General features: G+C 33.2%; 1 protein-coding gene across 1 annotated transcript in view; it reads right to left on the bottom strand.

Annotated features, from left to right (window-relative positions):
• The window catches only part of LOC105251718, a 33,665-nt gene that overhangs the window by 5,561 nt on the left and 7,662 nt on the right, over positions 1-20,442 (bottom strand). The window contains exons 4-9 of the mRNA XM_025413699.1: positions 10,642-10,937; positions 10,382-10,549; positions 8,988-10,166; positions 7,877-8,088; positions 7,496-7,633; positions 6,453-6,750 (exon numbers count right to left, since the gene is read on the bottom strand). Of these exons, the coding sequence (XP_025269484.1) occupies positions 6,453-6,750; positions 7,496-7,633; positions 7,877-8,088; positions 8,988-10,166; positions 10,382-10,549; positions 10,642-10,937 (2,291 nt within the window). The remainder of the gene's footprint in view (positions 1-6,452; positions 6,751-7,495; positions 7,634-7,876; positions 8,089-8,987; positions 10,167-10,381; positions 10,550-10,641; positions 10,938-20,442) is intronic.

The following is a 20,442-nucleotide window of genomic DNA, read 5'->3' on the forward strand; positions in this document are numbered from 1 at the left end:
ATTAATACATAAACGATTATATTTATTTATCCGTAAACAAATTTTCCGTTAAAATTTTAAAGACTCGCGCGGCTTAGATATTTCGATGGAATGTATAAGCATATGTTTACGCAAAGATATATTATTGCAAATAACAAAGACTTGACACAATTTTTAAGATTAATGATAATGAGAAAAATATAAACATCGGAAGCATTCCATTATTCTCGAGTCACGGATGTGCATATGATCGTATTTTTCATTGATTGCGCGATTTCGCAAATCTTTACATGTCTTATCATTTTTTCTACAAAACTTTCACTCCTTGTCGAATATTATAATTGCGCATATTCGACATCAACAGTAAGTCTTATCATGTGTGTAAAATGCTTATGGATATATTTCAATTTCCCATCATTTAATTGATTTTTAACATTAAATTTGTGTGTATTGATTTTTTAACATTCACACACACACACACATATGCATAAAGCTTGGAAAATATGACTGAATGTGTGTGTGTGTGTATATAAAATATTAATCATATATATATATATATATATATATATATATATATAATATGTGTGTGTGTGTGTGTGTGTGTGTGTGTGTGTGATTAATATTTTTTTATTAACTCTTTTAAGAAAGTAATAAACAAAGACATTCCGATAAAAGAAAATCCGATTTATGCGATGTTGTTTAATTTGTCGTAAGCACACAATAAGTTCTTTTATATATATGATATACATAAATATATTTAATTACATTTAATTACATTGAATTAACGTTTGCAATATCGTTATTTGGTAAACGGAAGTCGATACAGTTTCTACATAAAGATCGATCTTGTCCAAAATATGATTTGAAAATTTATCGAATGCGCACAATATCATATTTGTTGTCACATCTTCATTTGTGACATTTTCTACACACATCTATATGATCGCGTATTTATATATAAATAATTGTGCATCTGTATGCTATATTTTAAAAATTAAAATATGACTACTCTGCTAAATATCTAGAAAAGCTCTTGTTACATTGAACAAAATAATTATTGACAAGATTGGCACTCTCAAGAGTACGAGAGAGTAGGAAAAATATATTTATATCGACAACTATTTGTATATTATATTGACAAAGGAATACATTTTATTATACATATTACACCTCTCTCGTACTCTATTCCTTATTTGCGCGATATACTAATTATGATTCATTTATAAGCGAGTAATCTGAACACATGAATAGATTAACGACTTGACTCTCAGAATTCAATCTCTTGTTTAATAACGTTGCATTCAGAATCACATTTGCGCGTTTACACAAATGATGATAAATCTTTTCTCGCCGCATTCTTTCGTTATTGTCAAAAATATGATTTATAATTTAACATAAAATGTTAATGCACATATATTAGAAATTGTTAAATCGACCCTGTATAGAAAAATAGCGAGTATTCCTTTCTATAATAGCTTAATCGAAAATCTTGGAGGATAATGCCTCGTTCGCCTTTTTTTTGTTTGCGTCGTCCTCGGTAATTTCTGTCGATTAGAAATTCGACATAGCAATTGTAAAGATCGCGTAAAAATTAATCGGTTAATGTTAAGATTAGATTATTGTTGGCAAAATCGGTCTTAATCTTATTACATAATTGTACATAATTTCGTTATATATAATCTGCATATAGATTTATTAGCTTTATTTACACGAAACATATTCGCGATACATACACACACACGCACGCACGCACGCACGCACTCACAAGTGCGAGTAAATATATATACATGTGTGTGCGTGTGTGTAGCTTGGATATTCTTCATGTGTGAAAAGAATAGACGTCATAAATAAATTTAATACAGACGATCGTGAAATTCTTGTTGTCTCTCTTTCTTTTTTCCCTCAAACGTTCAATTCTCACGCATAGGAAATAAGCATTCGGCACGCATTTTTTTTTCATGTTACCTATAGATGGCAAATTATCGTATAATGCGTAGATATGTCTGCGCGACATAGTAAATGATGAAACAAGTAACGTAGTAGTATAATGTACCGCGTATATAAAATATACCAATTTTGATGATTAACATCGTAGATTTAAGATTCTTTAAGGCTCGCTTTGTATCAAGTGAGGTTTACTCTGTCACCTCTCATTTTATTTTAACGAGTTTCTGTGTGTAAATGTATAGATTTAAATTCACGATAAGCATGCGTTAGAGAAAAACAATCTCTCGAATAAGAAAAAAGGAAAAACAAGCGGCGTGGAGGTGATGGACAATAAGAGAGTCTCTCGCAAAACGATCATTTGAACTCTGCTTTGATCTCTTGGCGTGATAATATGATAATATACAAGTAATACAGCTAATAATTCGTTTCTATAATAGCAATAGTAATTTGTAATAAGTTAGATCCAGCAGAAGCCATTCCGATTGAGGATTTGAACACGGAAGATGTTTCACTACAAACTAGAAACAGAGCTAGTTATAATACCTTAGAATACAGAAATGAAGCCGGTAGGATCAATCGATCAAATAATCTAAGCGAATAATACAGAAATGATTAGTAAATAGATGGATAGCGATAAGGTTCGAAAGAAGGATCGAAAAAGGCTTAACATTTAGTTAAAGAGGATAAAGTAGAATCGAAAAGCAAAAATGGTCCCCGCCTCCACGCCACGCACCAAGCTTACCTTTCAAATTTTGTTAATTAGCACAATTAATAGACATTGTGCGCTGATTTAGTTTTACATATATATATATATATATATATATATATATATACACATACATACACACATACATACACACACACACACACACACACACACACACACATATATATATATATGTGTGTATATATATATATGTATACATATATATATATATGTTCTCATATGTGCGTATTTAATTTATATATATATATATATATATATATATATATATATATATATATATATGCAGAGTTATATTTGTAAAAAATAAAAATCGTAGATTTATGTAGAAAAGTTGTAAAATAGAAAATTACTTTTAGTCATTTTACTTAAAGTTTTTAGGCCACCCATGTCACTCCGACATTATAATATATTGTTAGGTCTACGGAAACATTTATACGCACATATATATATATAATACATATATATTGTACATACGCAAAGATATACGTATCCACTTTTTAAACTCGTAATTACACACTTTTATATTTCTTTTTTTTTCCCTTCTCTCTTTCCCTCCCTCTCTCTCGCTCTCTTTCTCTCTCTCTCTCTCTCTCTCTCTCTCTCTTTATTGCGTAAATTATTAATAATCTTATATTTGACTTATAAATTATCTAACGGAAAAATAAGTCAGAGGGCATTTTGCAAGAATTGCTTCCTTTTGCTGAAAGATGTTACATTATTGTTTGGTGACTGCGCATATTATCCCGCACGAGTACTATTTGCGTGTCGAATCGATTCAATAAAACGATATTGTATCGCTAACTTACATTTTCAAACAGTTTACAAAATCTATAGTTTGCGGTAAATTTTCTTTTTTTTATTAATATTTCTCTATCTCAACCAAGATGCAACATATGCGCGATTTAAGATATCTCGAAATCTCTAACATACATCACTAATTTTTCTCGGCTACATTTTAATTGCTAAAATTATTTAATCTGCGCTCTCTTTATCATCATAGCAAAAACTGTTGCAGCGAATTAAACGGAATGTCTACTATGTTTCTCTATGCACTCTAAAACTTATTACGCAATGGTATTTTGAGTAAATTATTTGAATTGTTATCACGTCACATTTATATCGTACAATTGTTATCGTTGCTATCGTTAAATCGAGACGCCATTACGACTTTGTTGTAAGATTAAATAATCAATCGATCAAATCGATGGTAGTTGTAGATGGAGATAATGATTCGTATTACACTATACTGTAATGTTTGCATAGAAAAATAATCTGTCTTCCACAAATACATATGTACATCGTTCGTTTCCAATACACTTACTATTTTAATTAAAGTTTTTATCAATCGACGAGCATTTTTATCGTTTGATATCGCGATAAAGATAAGGGCTAAGAACAATTTACACAGGCACAAGCACTTTCCCGTTCCTCATAATGTTACGAAAACTTGGTAGCGTGAAAAATGTGATCGTTATTAAAATTTCTTCTCATTTTTTCGTATAAGGCCCCTTTCTGAAAATCTGTCTTACATCAAGTAAATTGCAAAATATAACGAGTTCAACGAGAAACACAACGAGTCGATTCTGCGCAGAGGTTCGTGCATGCGACAACTCTGCACAATTAACGATTTCGACATTCAAATATTGGGATATTACAATCGCATGCTTGTTAATTAAGATAACATTGTATGAAATATTCGTAAATTTATAGAAAAATATCATCACCTCACGGCGAAGGAGATGCGGCGGCGTCAGAATTGCGTATTGTATTCAAAATTATTTCGAGACGGATAATTATCGGACCTTAATTTCCTGAATTAAAGTACTGAATTATTCAATATTAGGATGTATCGGGCGGAAACGATCAAAATCACATTGTAATTTTCAGTCGTTTCGAAATGCGGCGTAAATGAGTCTCTCCGAAACTGCGCTTTCTTTCTCTGCTGTGTGTGTGTGTGTGTGTGTGTGTGTGTGTGTGTGTGTACATATACACATAAATGTGTGTGTGTATGTGTGTGTATGTGTATCGTCTTGTGGATACATATTTTATACTTATACTTATAGGGTTGCGCGGCCCTTTGACGTTGCGGTGAAGGCGGGGACAGTCCGGCCTGCTTCCTGGGATAGCATGCACAAAACACAGCACAAAACGCCACACAGTTACACAGAAAGACAAACAGAGACAGAGAGAAGAAAAGATACAAATAGATAACGCTAGTAGATAAAAAAGATGAGTGTTGAGACAAATTTTAATAGGAAAAAAGGGGGGAGAAAATGGTAGTGCGTCGAAAATGCAGGCGCGAGGGAAAAGTATTCGAGATAAATTTTATATATTAAAGTATATTGATATAAAAAATACAGAGAAGAAAACAAGAAAAGGAGAAAGGATGATTATATTTGAATTATGAAAATGATTGTTTTTGTTTTTACATTTCGCAGCAGAGGAGTGTTGTATTCGCGAAATATACGAAATTAATGTCATATATTTTTGATGCATTACGAAAATTTCGAATATAATTCGATGTTAATTATGCGTTTATCATGAATATTGAGCATATAATCGTTTGTATTTATATTTATTGTTATAAAAAACTGTTGAGAATTATTTATATAATTTGCACGGCAATTATGCAGGTAATGATTCGTTTATCACAAAATATTTATAATTATGTGATGTGAAAAAAAGAAATACTTGACAGATTAATTTTTGGATTTCAAAAAACTGAGATTTTAGAAAAGGATTTTCTAATGGAAAAATTTGGTTAATTCGACAAAAATTTGTCGACCACTTTTATATGTTTTATATGAAGAAAAAATTCAAATTTAATATCATTCGCGATGTATGCGATACGTGTATATTTTTGCATGCGCAATGTAAAGTCATTGACACTTCAACATTAGTAAAAATTGTAATCTTGTTTAATTAACGTATCATTAATGTGTATAATTAACGTCGAAATCATTTTCGATTTTGATTCTGGAAAGGCGTTTCACTTTATGTTTCAACAGACTGAACGCCAAACAAATCGCTTCACCGAACATAAACCTTTGTAATTTGCGAGAAATCGTTTTAAAGAATTTATTCGTATAAAAAATCAAAATTTAAATAACAAATTGCCTTTATTGCTTTTGCATCCAAGTGAATAAACGATAATAAATTAATATAATTGTATTGAAAGTAATAATAATTGTATCGAATTAATTGTATCGAAAGAAACCTTCCGGACGTTTATAATGTCGATACGTGTATAAAACTATCGGTGCAACGTACGATTTAAAAGTATAACGATTAAGGAAAAATATAACTTATATAAACAAGATAAATGTAATTCAGTTAAATGCAGTATGATGACGTCAATGCATGTAACTTGGTAAAAATTTTGCAACTTTTGAGATTTATTTCAATCACAACATATATATGTATATTATGTACAAAGATTTCTATCAAAGATACAAATATACTCTACTTATAGAGATTTATATATCGAAATATCAATATATTATACATATGCGCGCCCGCACATATATTTGTAATCTTTTTTTTTTAATAAATGCTTAGACATCATTAGTGCACAAGACGTATGTATGTGTGTAAATAGTGTAAATATATGCAAACGCGGCGAAAGTATGTTTATGTATTATACATTTATACATTGGAGACACACACACACACACACACACACACACACACACACACATTCGCTCACGCACAAAATTATTAAAATACTGCACGCGCGCGTGTATATATCATATATGTATAATATGTAGCCAAGAGTAAATGTGAGAAAATAAAGACTCACCTTCGGCACAATGCCGCCGCCGCCGCCGCCGCCGCCGCCGCCGCCGCCGCCGCCACCACCACCACCACCACCCCCGCTCCCGGACGGTCCACGAGTCGGAGCCACATAGAGACTTTCGGTGCGTTTAGGTTGTCCAGGACTCGGCAAAATGTCTTGTCCAAGATTACGATTTTTTATAAAAGCCCCTTCAAATTGGTTGGGAGTCGGTGCTGCGTACGTTGGCGTCGCAGCGCCGCTGCCTATTACAGAACCGTTTAGAGGTGTACCCGCTCGAATCACACTCGGAGCTCTCGTCGATCTATTCATTGTACAAAACAAAAAAAATTATTCTAATAAACAATTGTTTCAATGAGCAAAGAATATTTCTCAATTCTATATAAAATGTAGAGTTTTTAAACTCTTAAAGAGAAGAAGAAGAAGAAGATGGCGTAGCAATTTTAAATATAGATTTTTCTCTTTATAAATCTTCTTTTTCCAAATATATTATAATAATATTTCGCAGCCACAAAAGATTCGAGTATGAGGGCAGAGTAATGACTAATGAATATAATAACATATTTCACATTCGTTTTTATGTTATTGTTATAAACATAACACCACATATGTATATTTAGCTTTATATTTGCAAATATGTAATTGCTACATATAATGATATGTATTGTATAATTAAAATCCACTTTTTCTTATCTTACAAATCGATATTTCATGCTTTGTCAACAAATCCCAATTGTAAAAGAAAAGAAACGCATAAATGTAACAATGCTAAGTTGTAATGCGTTAGTAATGATAGAGATACGTGCAAGAATAAAAATAATTAAATAGAGAGAAAAAAGAGAAGAAGGAGGCAGAGCGAGAGAGAGAGAGAGAGAGAGGGGGGAGGGGGGAGGGGGAGAGGGGGGGGAGAGAGAGAGAGAGAGAGCAATTTGTCAATTATGTGACAACATATATACGGAAATACAGTAAAATACGATGAAATACAATACTTATCAATCATTAAATTAAATTTCAATTAAAATATATCAATGTATGTATATTATACACACCTATCGGGGATATCCGAGGGTAGATTGGATATAGTTTTATCGACGGATGGCTGTCTCGATCCAATCAACCGGGAATGCGCTCTGGCGAAACGATCTACAGAACTATCGCGACTAGGTGGCCTTTTATAATGATCCAGTCTACCAAATAGAACATAATGATTTTTTAATTTCTTCAACTTATTTAAATGTAATTATAATTTTATAGAAAGATTTGAGAAAGTTTCGCGAAGTACGCAAAAAAATATTTTTTAAATTTCTATTTCTAATATTATTTTCCTTTATGTGTGATTACACCATGATGCTTCGGTAAGTTGTATAGCATTTTTTAAATCTGAAAACTTTTTGAAGCAATTAGCTGGATAAAAAGACATCTCGGTTCACCTATCGTTTAATGTTTGACCAATGGTACCGGGTCGATCCTGAGGACTCAGAACTCGACTGTTTCTTCTTAAACTTGTAGAGCTCGATGGTCTCGCCGCATCTCCGATTCCATCAGGCTGATATTGCGATGAATGCGTTTGTTGCTGCATGTATGCCGGCTGCGAATTATATTGATTCACCTGACCAGGCCCATATTGGTAAGGTACTGTCGTCTGAAATTTCACTTTAGCTTTAGTGATCTTTCGTAAACGAGAAACTGCTGAAATTTATTTCGATAACGGAACAAATATATGAACGGATATTATTCATATTTGAAACTTTGTCGAAAAATTACAATATTCAGCATGCGTTTTTGAGATAAAGGGTACAAGGTATTATGAATAACTCGCATTAACTGTTCCAGAAATTAACGACATTAAATTGGACAGATGAAATATAAATCGCCGAAAAATCATGTATTTGTCCCAATGTTTGGTATGTGTGCGTTGTAAAAGATTATTCAAATTCTGCAGGCTTATCGAATTAGTAAGAATCGAGTGTAATATTATCATTACACTATTACTATTATTATTATTATTTTACTATACATACTTGATTGAAAAGAAACGCGGATATATGGGTATATAATTGTATTATTATATTTAATTTAATAATTTGCAATTATATGTTTAAAGGCTTAAAAAATATGTAACCTACGTTTCGAGTTCAATCAATATCATTATCGTACAAAACAGCATACGTTTAAAAAAATTGTTATAGACATTATCTAAACGTTAGTAACAATATCATTGATATCATTAATCATTAATATCGTTATATGCGATTAAGCGCGTACAAAGCTCGTGTGTGAAATCATCATGCTCCCGCGGAGAAACGCATTTATTTGCTTATACATGTACAATATATTGATAAAACTATAATATTATTCGTCATATATTAATTCGAGCGAATATTTTATCTTGTATAGTCTCAGGTGCGACCAAGCCTAAAAGGAAAAGAAAAAAAATGAAGTGGTGTAGGCACGCATAAGCAAGTAGATATCGAGTTGTCGAAAGTTGAAAAGGAAAAGGAAAAGATGCCACGCAAAAGACAATATAGCGAACAAAGTCACCTGTTGATTAGGGTAAGCCTGCAAATTTTGAAAGCTTTGCGGCCCGATAGATTGTTGTTGGTGTTGTTGCTGCTGCTGATAACTGGAATATTGATCGATCTGCAATGGATTAGCCTGCGGATGATATTGCGATTGGTACGGACTGCCGTGAAGAAATTGATTTTGCTGGCTATACTGATTCGGCTGATATTGGTTCGGTATACTGTTTGGATACTGGCTCGTTGGAGCTGGATTCTGCGACACATTTTGAGAGTACTGTTGATACGGATTCTGATCAGTCGGAGAAGTTTGCGCGCTGAACTGGTTCATAGATGATTGATTCATCGATGAAACGGGTGATACTTGATTCGGTATTTGATTTTGCACCGGCGGCATTTGATTCTGCGGTAGCGATTTCATGCTGGCTCTACGTATCGACTGCATTACACTGCCGATGGTAATGTTCGCTGCGGTCGGTATCGCCGCCGCCGCCGCCGCCGCCGCCACCCCCATCCCCATCGCCGTTCCCATCATCATCGTCGCCGTCGCCGTCGTCGTCGTCGTCGTCGTTGTCGTTGTCGCGATTGTCGTCGTCATCGCCGTCGTTATAGAGTCAACGGTCTTAATCGGCGTAGCGCCGGGCTGATCCACGCTGGCTGCCTTATGCAGGATGCTTTTACCAGGCACGGAGTCCTGAGGCGGGGGCATGTACTTGGGTATCTCTCGATTTCGCAACCTTTCCAAACCCGGTTGCCGGAAATCCGGCGCAAACTGTCTCGCCGTTTGCTGGGCTAACTCTGAATCCTCCCTGGCGTGTTCGGCGGCTATGTCGGCCAATTCCGCCTTTCCTCGTGCCGTTGCCGTTCTGGAGATGGCAATGTCGGCTTTCTGCAAGGCGATCTTGCTCGCTCTCTGAGCGGCGCTTACCGCCGCCTCTATCCTCTCGCGAAATTTAGCGGATCTGATTAAGAAGAGATGCTTCTTCTTTTGGCTAGTGATGAGCACATTGTTTTTGTACTTTCCCTCCTCTTTACTACCGTCGCGAAATGTCGTCACGCCGTAACCGTACTTGCGATTGTTGAACCATTCGCCCTCATATCGCAGACCGTCGCTTCTTTCGGATATGCCAAAGCCGGTCCTTTTATCGTTTTTCCACTCGCCCAAGTACGTCTCTGTTACCGATGCGTCCATCTGCTCGTCCTGCAAATCAATCGGTCGCGCGACGTCAATGTAAGTCATTCCGGACACTATAGACTAATTGTTATTTCAATTATATTTTAATTTTTACTTAAAAAATAGTGTGTCCTCCTTTCGTCGGTAATAAACAAATTTGATGCTCGCGAGGAGCAAGTTTCAAAGATCCGATTTGTCTCGTCGAGCGATCAAAAAAGATTGATTGAAAGAAAATAACCCACCTCGATGACAAAGGACGCATTACTGTCGGTGTGAACCGACGCCGATGCTTGACTTTGCGAGCTCTCCGTCGACATCCATGACGCGGAGCTGGCGTTACTCCTAATGCTGCCACCGGTACCACGCTTCTCCAAATCCCCCGTACTTCTTTGCTTTCGTATTTTGAGACCCTGTATCGATAGAACATTCCTCTAGATAATGCTCCAATTTGAATGATAAGAACTTTGTGAATAATTTTCCGTCATTCCGACAGACTTCTTACTGAAAGAATGCCCTTCTTCAAAGATTTCTCGGTAAGGCTCTTTCTTCGGGCGGGTGGATCGTCGCTTCTGGCCTTTAGAACGAATCCTCCTCGACTGTCATCTACACGACGGTCCCTTTTGTCGGTGGGTTCTGGCGTCGGAGCGACCAGCGGTCCACCGTCGGCGCTCCTCAACGACGTCAAGGATGCCCTAATTTGTTTCGGTGGTTTGTAGTGACTCGCCAAACCGAACGGCGCGCTTGCCCTTACTCCGTATCCGTGCCGCATGCCGCGAAGCCATTGACCTTGATAAGTACCTACGATAGATGATCGATATATAATTTAATGGAATAGAAACGAAGGATATGTACCATCATCGCCGATCGACCGAATCATTTTCCCTCATCGATCACGTACACCTGTCGCTCCTGCCAGTCATCCTGTCTATTAGAACCGATAAAATAATTTAAGCTTGTAATAACTCTCTTTACGAGATTTGATTTTATCGATATGAATGTAAGATCAAGCGGTTTCGTTCAATACGGCAATAAAGATTACATTTTTATAAGACATACATTTATACTTTATAATTTAGTCGAGCAAAAGTTTAATAAAATGCGAAAAATTTATTGCCATTCTCCAGAAATTACACATTAGTCGACATTGTAGATGATGAGTTTCCTACGTTCGGCAATAAGACGTATTGTTTTTGCCAAAACGTGATCATGTTTCGAAATGTCTTGCATGAGTCACGAAGCAAGTAGTTACGCGCGTCCGTTCAGGGATGGAATGCGCTCAGTGTACGTATGGTTTCGTGCTTTTTCGATAAATACGTGAATTCCAAATCGACGAAAAACTGTGAAAGATCGTATACTCGTCCTGTTGAAGTAAAAATTGCAGCAAAGTAGCGCGAAAAAACGAGCGAGCGAGCGAGAAAGAGAGAGAGAGAGAGAGAGAGAGAGAGAGAGAGAGAGAGAGAGAGAGAGAGAGAGTGTGTGTGTGTGTGTGTGTGTGTGTGTGTGTGTGTGTGTGTGTGTAATTCTGGAACAAGTTTGTCACGATATATATGTGTATGTATTAATTTTTAGCAGATGATACATGTCCAACTTTTATTATCTAATATTATTTCTATAATTCGTTTCTATAATATCGTTTCTATAATTCAACATATCAATCGATATATAACTAGCGAGACATTTTATTATAACATGGATACATATTATTCCTTTGAAAGAATTTTATTATATTAATAATTTAATGTTTCACATTGAATAGGTTGACAATGTTTATTGGTATATACATATACCAAATTGCTCCAATGCACAATGACTAGGGTATTGCACTGGAGTATGCATCATGATTTATTTTTTAGTCACTCTTCAATACACTTTAGATGTGAGTGTGTATGTACAAGGTATTCCGTCATTACTATTTATTTTTATTTTTATTAATCCATTGAAAGAAATCTACGTCAAAATTAATTATATTGAAAGTTAGGAAATTTTCTCTTCTATTTCATTTTTTATCAAGTTTTCTCTTTGTAAAATATTTCCGCAAATTTATTTCGTCAAAAAATCTGTCATTAAGGCACAACAGCGCTGGTTGGCGCAATATTCTATATATGGCGACGCCAGGCGTCTCCCCTCTTCGCGACAACGGAATATTATTTCGCTAGCGTTTAAACAAGTGGGTCACACGCGCGACAGTTTCTGGCGCTTGTAAGATGCCAATGTATACAAATTTTCAAAATTTTCACGATAGCGACAGTGCCAGTTTTAAATGCTTGTCGGATGTTTACAATTGATCTTTTTGATCGGCATGATTGAAAACTGTAAATGATACAATGTACCGTTAAGACCGAAAAGCGTTCGGACTTTGGTATGTTACATATGTATAAATGTGTATGTATGTGTGTATGTGGATGGGGGAGGGATGCGTGTCTGTGTCTGAACGTAAAAGTTTGAATGTTACAAAAAAAAATTAAAAGTTTGAATGTTACAAAAAAAAATTAAAAGTTTGAATGTATTACATTATAAATTATCGAGTCGGGATAGTGAGTGTTTGTTTAACATTTTTTCTAAAACTCGATTAATGGTATATAACATTTACTATTGTATTGTTATTTCTAGAACGCCCAAGATCCGCCACGCATATCAGTTTTTTTAAAAATTGTCTCATTTTTCTATAGATTTTTATTCTGATACACTCTTGTATAAGAGTAAGTTAAGAGTATATATAAGTAGATATATGTGTATATATATATATATATATATATATATATATATATATAAGTGCATATAAAAGAGTTATCTCTTTTAAAGAGTTTATCTCTTTTTTCATTTCCTGTTTTATCTCTGACAATGAGATTAAGAATGCTTATTCGTTTTATACAATTTGTATATATATATATATATATATATATATATATATATATATTCTCTATTAGTCATTTCTCATTTAAAAAATTTGCATTTATTCAATTGTCTCGTGTAAATTTCATTTGTTATATCATTATAGTTCAAGCTTTTTATATCGTATATCTTATTTCTACAGATACAAATAAGCACGTTTACATAATCTATGTACATATATTGTACAGTGCATGCATATCACACATTGCACTCGTATGTAAAATATCATTTTTATATTAAATTTTAATTAACTTTCGAAATATATATATATATATATATATATATATATATATATATATATATATAATAGTAATATTTTTTATATTTTTATCACAATGAAAGGCCATTTTCACGAAAAATCCCGTAAATTTGATGGTCTCTCGAAATGTTAATGAATTTCGAGCTGATGCTTCAACATAACTGTCAAGACGCTGCAAAATCCAATAGAAACGTTAACCGAACTACGCGACATTATCGCGGAAAAATGGATCACGCCATTATGTATCGATTCGCGTATCCATCAGCAACGACCCAGATTAATTATTGCCGAGCTTCTAATTTGCACTATTTAATAATTGTGCCGCGACTTTTGACGATGCTCTTATGAAAATTAATTTGTTTAATAAATATACGATTTAGTAAGTGTTAATTTGGCGCAAATTATCTGCCAGTAATGTAGATTATCAAAAAGTCGTTTTTTTTTGCAGTCGATTCCAGAATGCGAATTAATTATGGATACAATTTGACATCTTATCAGTTCAGTGCTTAATTATTTAACGCTCTTCATTTAAATGTTTATATATAAATACATTTGCACACACACATTATTTTGTAAATTGCGTCAAATCGGACAATTTTGTATTTATTACACGTAATCTATAAAACATTTGCGACATAATCGATGATTTCTGATGATATTCTTTCAGTAGATTATGGTTACAATGCAGAATTAAACATAGAGTAATTTAATATAAAACGGTAATTATCTTGGCACATGTCTGTTACATAGAAATGATGACACAGCGCTGGCTTTAATTTACACAATTGTAGCGTGATATTTGCCTGTCGATGCCAATTGTAAAAAATAAGCAACAAACTTTGCATTCCTTTCTTCAATGTCATCTGTCCTTTCTTCCTGTCATCAACGAAATTTGTCATCATCTATCAAAGCATTCAACTTAAAATGCTGTAGAAAAAAATGGGCTATAAATGAATTTTATAGCGTATCAATTAAAATGATCGCAATCTACAGGGTAATTCAAACGTGTTATACGATCCTGATTTGCTATATGGCACTAGCTAGCCTGCCTGAAATAGCGCGGCCATCTTCCGAGATGGTGGTCGGTTACATGTATATCGAGACACGTTTTGGTGTTGGTGAGAATTGGCCGTGCGAGTGTATTTCGGTCCGCAGCCTCCACTAGATTGTCACAAACCACCCCAACGGTCGACTGATGTACAATATATATCTTTCTGTCTGAGGATAATGAGAGTCCTAAAAGGAAAACAAAAATTAAAAAAAAAGAAACGCCGAGTAGTATATGCTCTCCGCATTCCATATATATGTATATCACTTTCTATGCACATTACGCGAATGAGGAAATTGTTGTCTCAAACTGTTTCGAAGATTACGGTTTTTTATATGTGAAACTATAATTATATATAACTAATAACTATATATATGTGTGTGTGTGTGTGTGTGTATGTGTGTGTGTATGTGTGTATTTGTATATATGTATATATATATATATATATATATATATATATATATATGTGTGTGTATTTGTTTATTTATTTATTTTTTAGTTAAAATATGGCATTCTCCTAGAGAAGAGAATAAGATGTATACCACAAGAAATAGAAAAATAGAAAGACAATGTATACATATCGCTTATGTTTTAATCTGATGTATTTGTTTACATTTATGGCATAATTTGCATTGTTATACGTTAAAACCTATATGTGCTTTGGAAGAAAATCAATCTACTTTCTTATTGATTACAATACCTATTCGTGTGTTGTTGCGCTGTATGTAGCTTCGTTTTATATTTATGATTTCATTATTACATAGCTGTGCATCGAGTTGCGTTAAAACGATAATAAAGTGGCAATTTCTCTACGTACTTTGAAACACACACACACACACACACACACACACACACACACACACACACACACAAATATATATATAATCGCTTTTAGGAATTCACAATTATCTTTAGTTCTTATTAAGAACAATTGAAAGTTTAAATTATCATTTTTACATGCTATCAGCGGCAGATCATTGTGTAATGTAAGGGAGTATGACGCCAGGAAAAATCAAAAATAACAGCTTTGTTGTATAAAATAAAGGTAAAAGCGGTTCACCAAGGTAACCCACGCTGGTATAATATTAACAGCTTTGCATCTCATATACACATTGCTATTTGCATAAAGGGTTGCAACACGCTAATACCGCTCGCTGAGGGCAAAAAGTAGATTGTATAGTTTTTTTATTATATGTATATGAAATTGTTTGATTCTCTTTCATTTTTCTTTTCCAATGTATGATCTAGAACGGGATTTCGCTCTCATTGCATACGACCATTTGATTAGTCATATAATGCGTCGCTAAATTATGCGACACGCAAACTATCGGACACGATTTGCATCATATTTGTAACTGAATTGTGCACACGAGGTTGTAAGTGTCGTTACTATATCCTTTTCTTTAATCGTAATACAATATACTGTAAGCTATAATTGTGATGGAATATAATTGGTTAGTATTGTAATTTAATTTTATGTTATTTTACAATTCTCTCTTTCTCTCCCTCTCTCTCTTTCTTTATCTTTTGTGAGTATAAACGCGAAGCATTCTAATAAGACATTTATCTTTCTATTATGTCACAAAATGCGATTGCTTCTCGTTCTCGTTCCAAAATACCAAATTTATGTATTTTTTTCTTTTTTTTTGCTATATAATATCCTCTTTTGTTACGCTTTAATTAAATCCCAATATGATAGCATAAAATCGTTCCGAATAACTCGCCGCGAGCTTATCTTCCATTTTAGCGAAATAATTATCAACTCACAAATGACTTGTCAGCAATTATTTGTACAATAGTTTCAATAATTTTCGCGACACGCACGCATGTGTGACATGAGCTTTCGAGGATAAAACCACCCACTCTCCCGTGAGTCATAGGCGTATTATATAGGCGATTTATCAGGAAAGCGTGGATGTGGTTCAAGAAGTTCGTTAAATATATGAGGGTCTGGATTGATATAAGAGAACGGAACGATATATGGTTGCACGTTCACCCTCCATATGCGATCAACAGCGATTTCTCGCGCACTCGCATCGACACACGCACGCATCGGCGTCGGTATTTATAAATAAATACCTCGGCCACGTGCCATGGAAGAAATAAAAATGTTTGAAAAATGCCTTAACTCGATCGAAAAGAGTTAAGACAACTTATGTATGTAAAATATATATATACGTATATATATAATATGTGTGTGTGTGTGTGTGCGCGCGCGCGCGCAATAAAAAAATATCAAGGCAAAGTGCGACGAGTTGACATGAAAAAAAAATGCTTATAAATTTATTTGCTTAAAACATGTAACAACACGCAGTTACTCTTATACATATATTTAAGCTGTAAGGACAGCAGAGTGAGAATAGCAAAATTATTTCATACTTTCCATCTTTAACAATGAATCACAATGAATCATTCGTCACTCTCATCTATTAATACCCTACGTAAAGCGTTTCAAAGAAATAATATAAAGATATAATTTATAATTGTGATAGATGCGAAATGAAATGCAAAACTAAAATATGTATCTAAGAGATTATTTCATCTGAGAATTTTTCACTCCTAAGCTTTATACATATGTTCCTATACATTACATATCCTTTATGTAAAACAATAAGAAAAAAATTGTAAGAAAATAATAGTTCAGCAAATGAAATAAAGTCAAATATTTATAAAATCTTATTTATTTTTACTCATTTATATATAAATATATATTAATTTAGAACTATAAGTATTTCTATTTCTATATATATATATATATATATTGAAATACTTGAACTTTCACGAATGTCTGTTTTAAGATCCAAGATTTTACTTTTTTATAATCATAAAATAATTATACGCGCATGCACAAGTTGATCCTCGAATCTGGGCGATAAATCTAGATTGCTGTTTCTTCTTCGTTGTTTTACGGCACCATAAGGGTGATGTTTGTCAAGTTGGAGGTCGGGTTCGCCGGTGCACGAGACATTTTGCACATTTTTCAAAAGCTCCATTAAGAATATGTGGTTTATGTATGTTAATTTCTAGTTAAAGGCCAAATTTCTTTTGCCTATAAAGAATATAATTTATTCCATAGGAAATAATGTGGAAAAGCGCGGAATATCACAGAATGTATGTGCATATATAGTACATATATAAATTATCATTTATTGCCTCTTGTATTGTAATTTTATAGTTCATAAGAATATTTTTATTTAAATATGATATATGGACATAGCATATATATATATATATATATATATATATATATATATATGTATATAGATGTAATATAAAGATATAGCATATTCTTTTTAATTATGTTAATTAGTTATAGCAAAAACTGAATTTTAATATAACACAAATTTTTTTAAAATTTAATTAAAAACGAAAGATGTTGCAATAATTATGTAATTTATTCGATTTTATCAGGCGCGTGTGTGTATTGTATGTGTGTACAATATGAAACAATAAATTAGAAAAATAAAATTTTATTGATTGTGTTTGTATTCATACGCCGCATTTCGCATATGTAAAAAAGAGATACACGCATGCCGAAAATATGTGGATGTAGGATATATACTCGTGCGCCATACTTATTATTCGTGTTCATTTTTCAAAAAATTGTTTTTCCTTCCTTGTTGTTCTGATTGTGTGTCATATATTTTATTTTTTCCAGAGTATTTTTTTATATAGAATATTCACTTTTGATTTTTTGAATTTTTCAGAATAATCCAAGCAAAAATTGATTCTATATTTTTCAAAGAATCTATTTTTGACAACCTATTGATTAAATTCTTAATTTAAATGTCGCACTTTTTTTATTCATCCTTGTTTTATCTCCTGTCCTTTCTCGAAATTTTTCAATTCTTAGATTATAAACACATTACATAAGATTTAAATGATTCTTAAAGAGCCTAGATTTATTTACTTAGTATGTACATTACGCATATGCAATGTCAATAAAAAAAATGAAAGGATTATGTAAACATTGATCTAATAACATTTAATAATTTAGAATGACAAGAAAATTTATGATAAAAATATTACGATGGAAATTGTTTCTCTTTTTTGTCAGAGGATTGAAATATAATTAATTAATGACAAAATAAATTTATGTAAATCATGTGTGTTATCTATATGTATTAGTAGAATACATCGGATGTAAAGATATCTATGCTAATGTAATAAAATCTTGCGAGAAGAATACGAAAGAAAGTGAAACGTTGGTAACTGCGAAAAAAACCGCGTAGATTTTATTTCATCGTAGAAGTTACACGACGCTAGTAGAAAGTAGCGGGTGAAGGTGAGAATACCGTAAGCGACCTTGACCCGTAACGGAAAGGTTCAAACTGGGAGGTTAAACTAACCCGAGTCTTTTTGCGGAAAAGTTGGGTGCGTCCGCGTGCGCCACAGTAGATGGGTAAAAACCTCTACCTTGTGTTTACATGGACTCGCCCTTTTCTACGCGGTACACATACATGTACAGCACCTTGTTCATTTTCTTATTCTTCCTTCTTTTCTCGTTTTATCTCGCACCGCACCATCGCGATGAACACTGGTGCCAAGATGATAAAAAAAATTTTATTTTTACAAATTTTCCCATAAAAGAAAGATATTAAAATATATTTGCACATAATTTTTCCGAATTTAAAACAGATTATTCCCCAAGTACAAATAGTGCAAAGTTTGTACTTGCCAAAGAGATACGAAATATAATAATTATTTATATACATATATATGTATATGTGTGCGGGCGCGTGTATGCTACACACACACACACACACACACACACACACACACATACAGAATGTTTCCGGAAATTTGCGACAAACTTAAAGGGGTGATAGATGTCGATAAATGGAACAATTTTTGTTATGTAAGCAACCTGTTCGGCGATGCCTCCTTAAGACAAAGTTTAGCGTATACAACTTCTGTTAATACCCGAAATGAGTTCATTGACAAGATTATAAACGCATGCGATACAATTCGCAATAATTCTGGAATTTTTCAGAGAGTGCGTTAGTCAATGCACCGTAGATGTAATATTTGTATTGAGGTTGCAGGTCGTCATTTTAAACATCATTTTATTGTAATTTGAAGCAAACAAAATATCATTTAAAAAACGTATGATTTTTTTAAATTTTAATCTAACCATATAGAAATCAAATAGCATTCGCAGCCTGGCGGCATAAGGAGGCATCACGGAAAACGGGTTGCTTAACAAAAATTATTCCATTTATCGAGATTTATCACCCTTTAAGTGTTACAAATGTCCGCAGGAAAACTGTATATTGTCCACATCATTTTTAATCTTTTTATACTCTACTTTCCATCCAGAATCAATTATTTTTTTTAAATTTAATATAATATTAATAAGTGTAAAATCGCATGTGTAGATGTATTTGAAAAATGTTAATAAAATAAAAATTCAAAAACCTAGAATATAAAATTCTCTCAATACAACAAATTTAATAATTAATGAAGAGTGACTAATCGTTTAATGCGTGTGACTTGCTATCAAATTTCATAATAAATTAGAGAATTTGAATTATAAAAAATGATTTGTCTCTTGTCTTTGATGTAAATTAAGACAATTTGATGTTTAATTTTTTTAAAGAGAGAGATTATAAATCTAAAGTCAAATTTTCAAATTGCACTTCACAAGAAATGTATCACTTGGCAATAAGTCGCTCATCTTCTCTCGAGAAGATTTGTCTGATACATTGCTCGAAAGATTGTTTAATCTGTTTGTGATTATTGTTGCATTATTTCTTGCATAAAAGTGACTAAAGAATATTGTCATACATATTTAGGCAATGCACGTTCGAACATCGTTTATAATCATTTATTCATTATTTGATAAATAATCAATTTATGATAAGAATCGATGAAAAATTATTCTAGCTTTTGTGCTTGTTTGATTGTGCATCAAAAGTGCTGGCATTCCATTTATGATTATTGCAAGAAGCAAAAAGAAAGGTGAACATATAAAGAGAGAGAGAGAGAGAGAGAGAGAGAGAGAGAGAGAGAATATTCGCGGTAATGTAAATAAATTCTATTACATTTTATTATATCTGCTGGATTTCAATGTTTTATTTAAATTATAAATCGAGTTGCGCGTT

The sequence above is a fragment of the Camponotus floridanus genome, unplaced genomic scaffold, assembly GCF_003227725.1.
Source record: "Camponotus floridanus strain SB8 unplaced genomic scaffold, Cflo_v7.5 scaffold7, whole genome shotgun sequence".
Lineage (NCBI taxonomy): Eukaryota > Metazoa > Arthropoda > Insecta > Hymenoptera > Formicidae > Camponotus > Camponotus floridanus.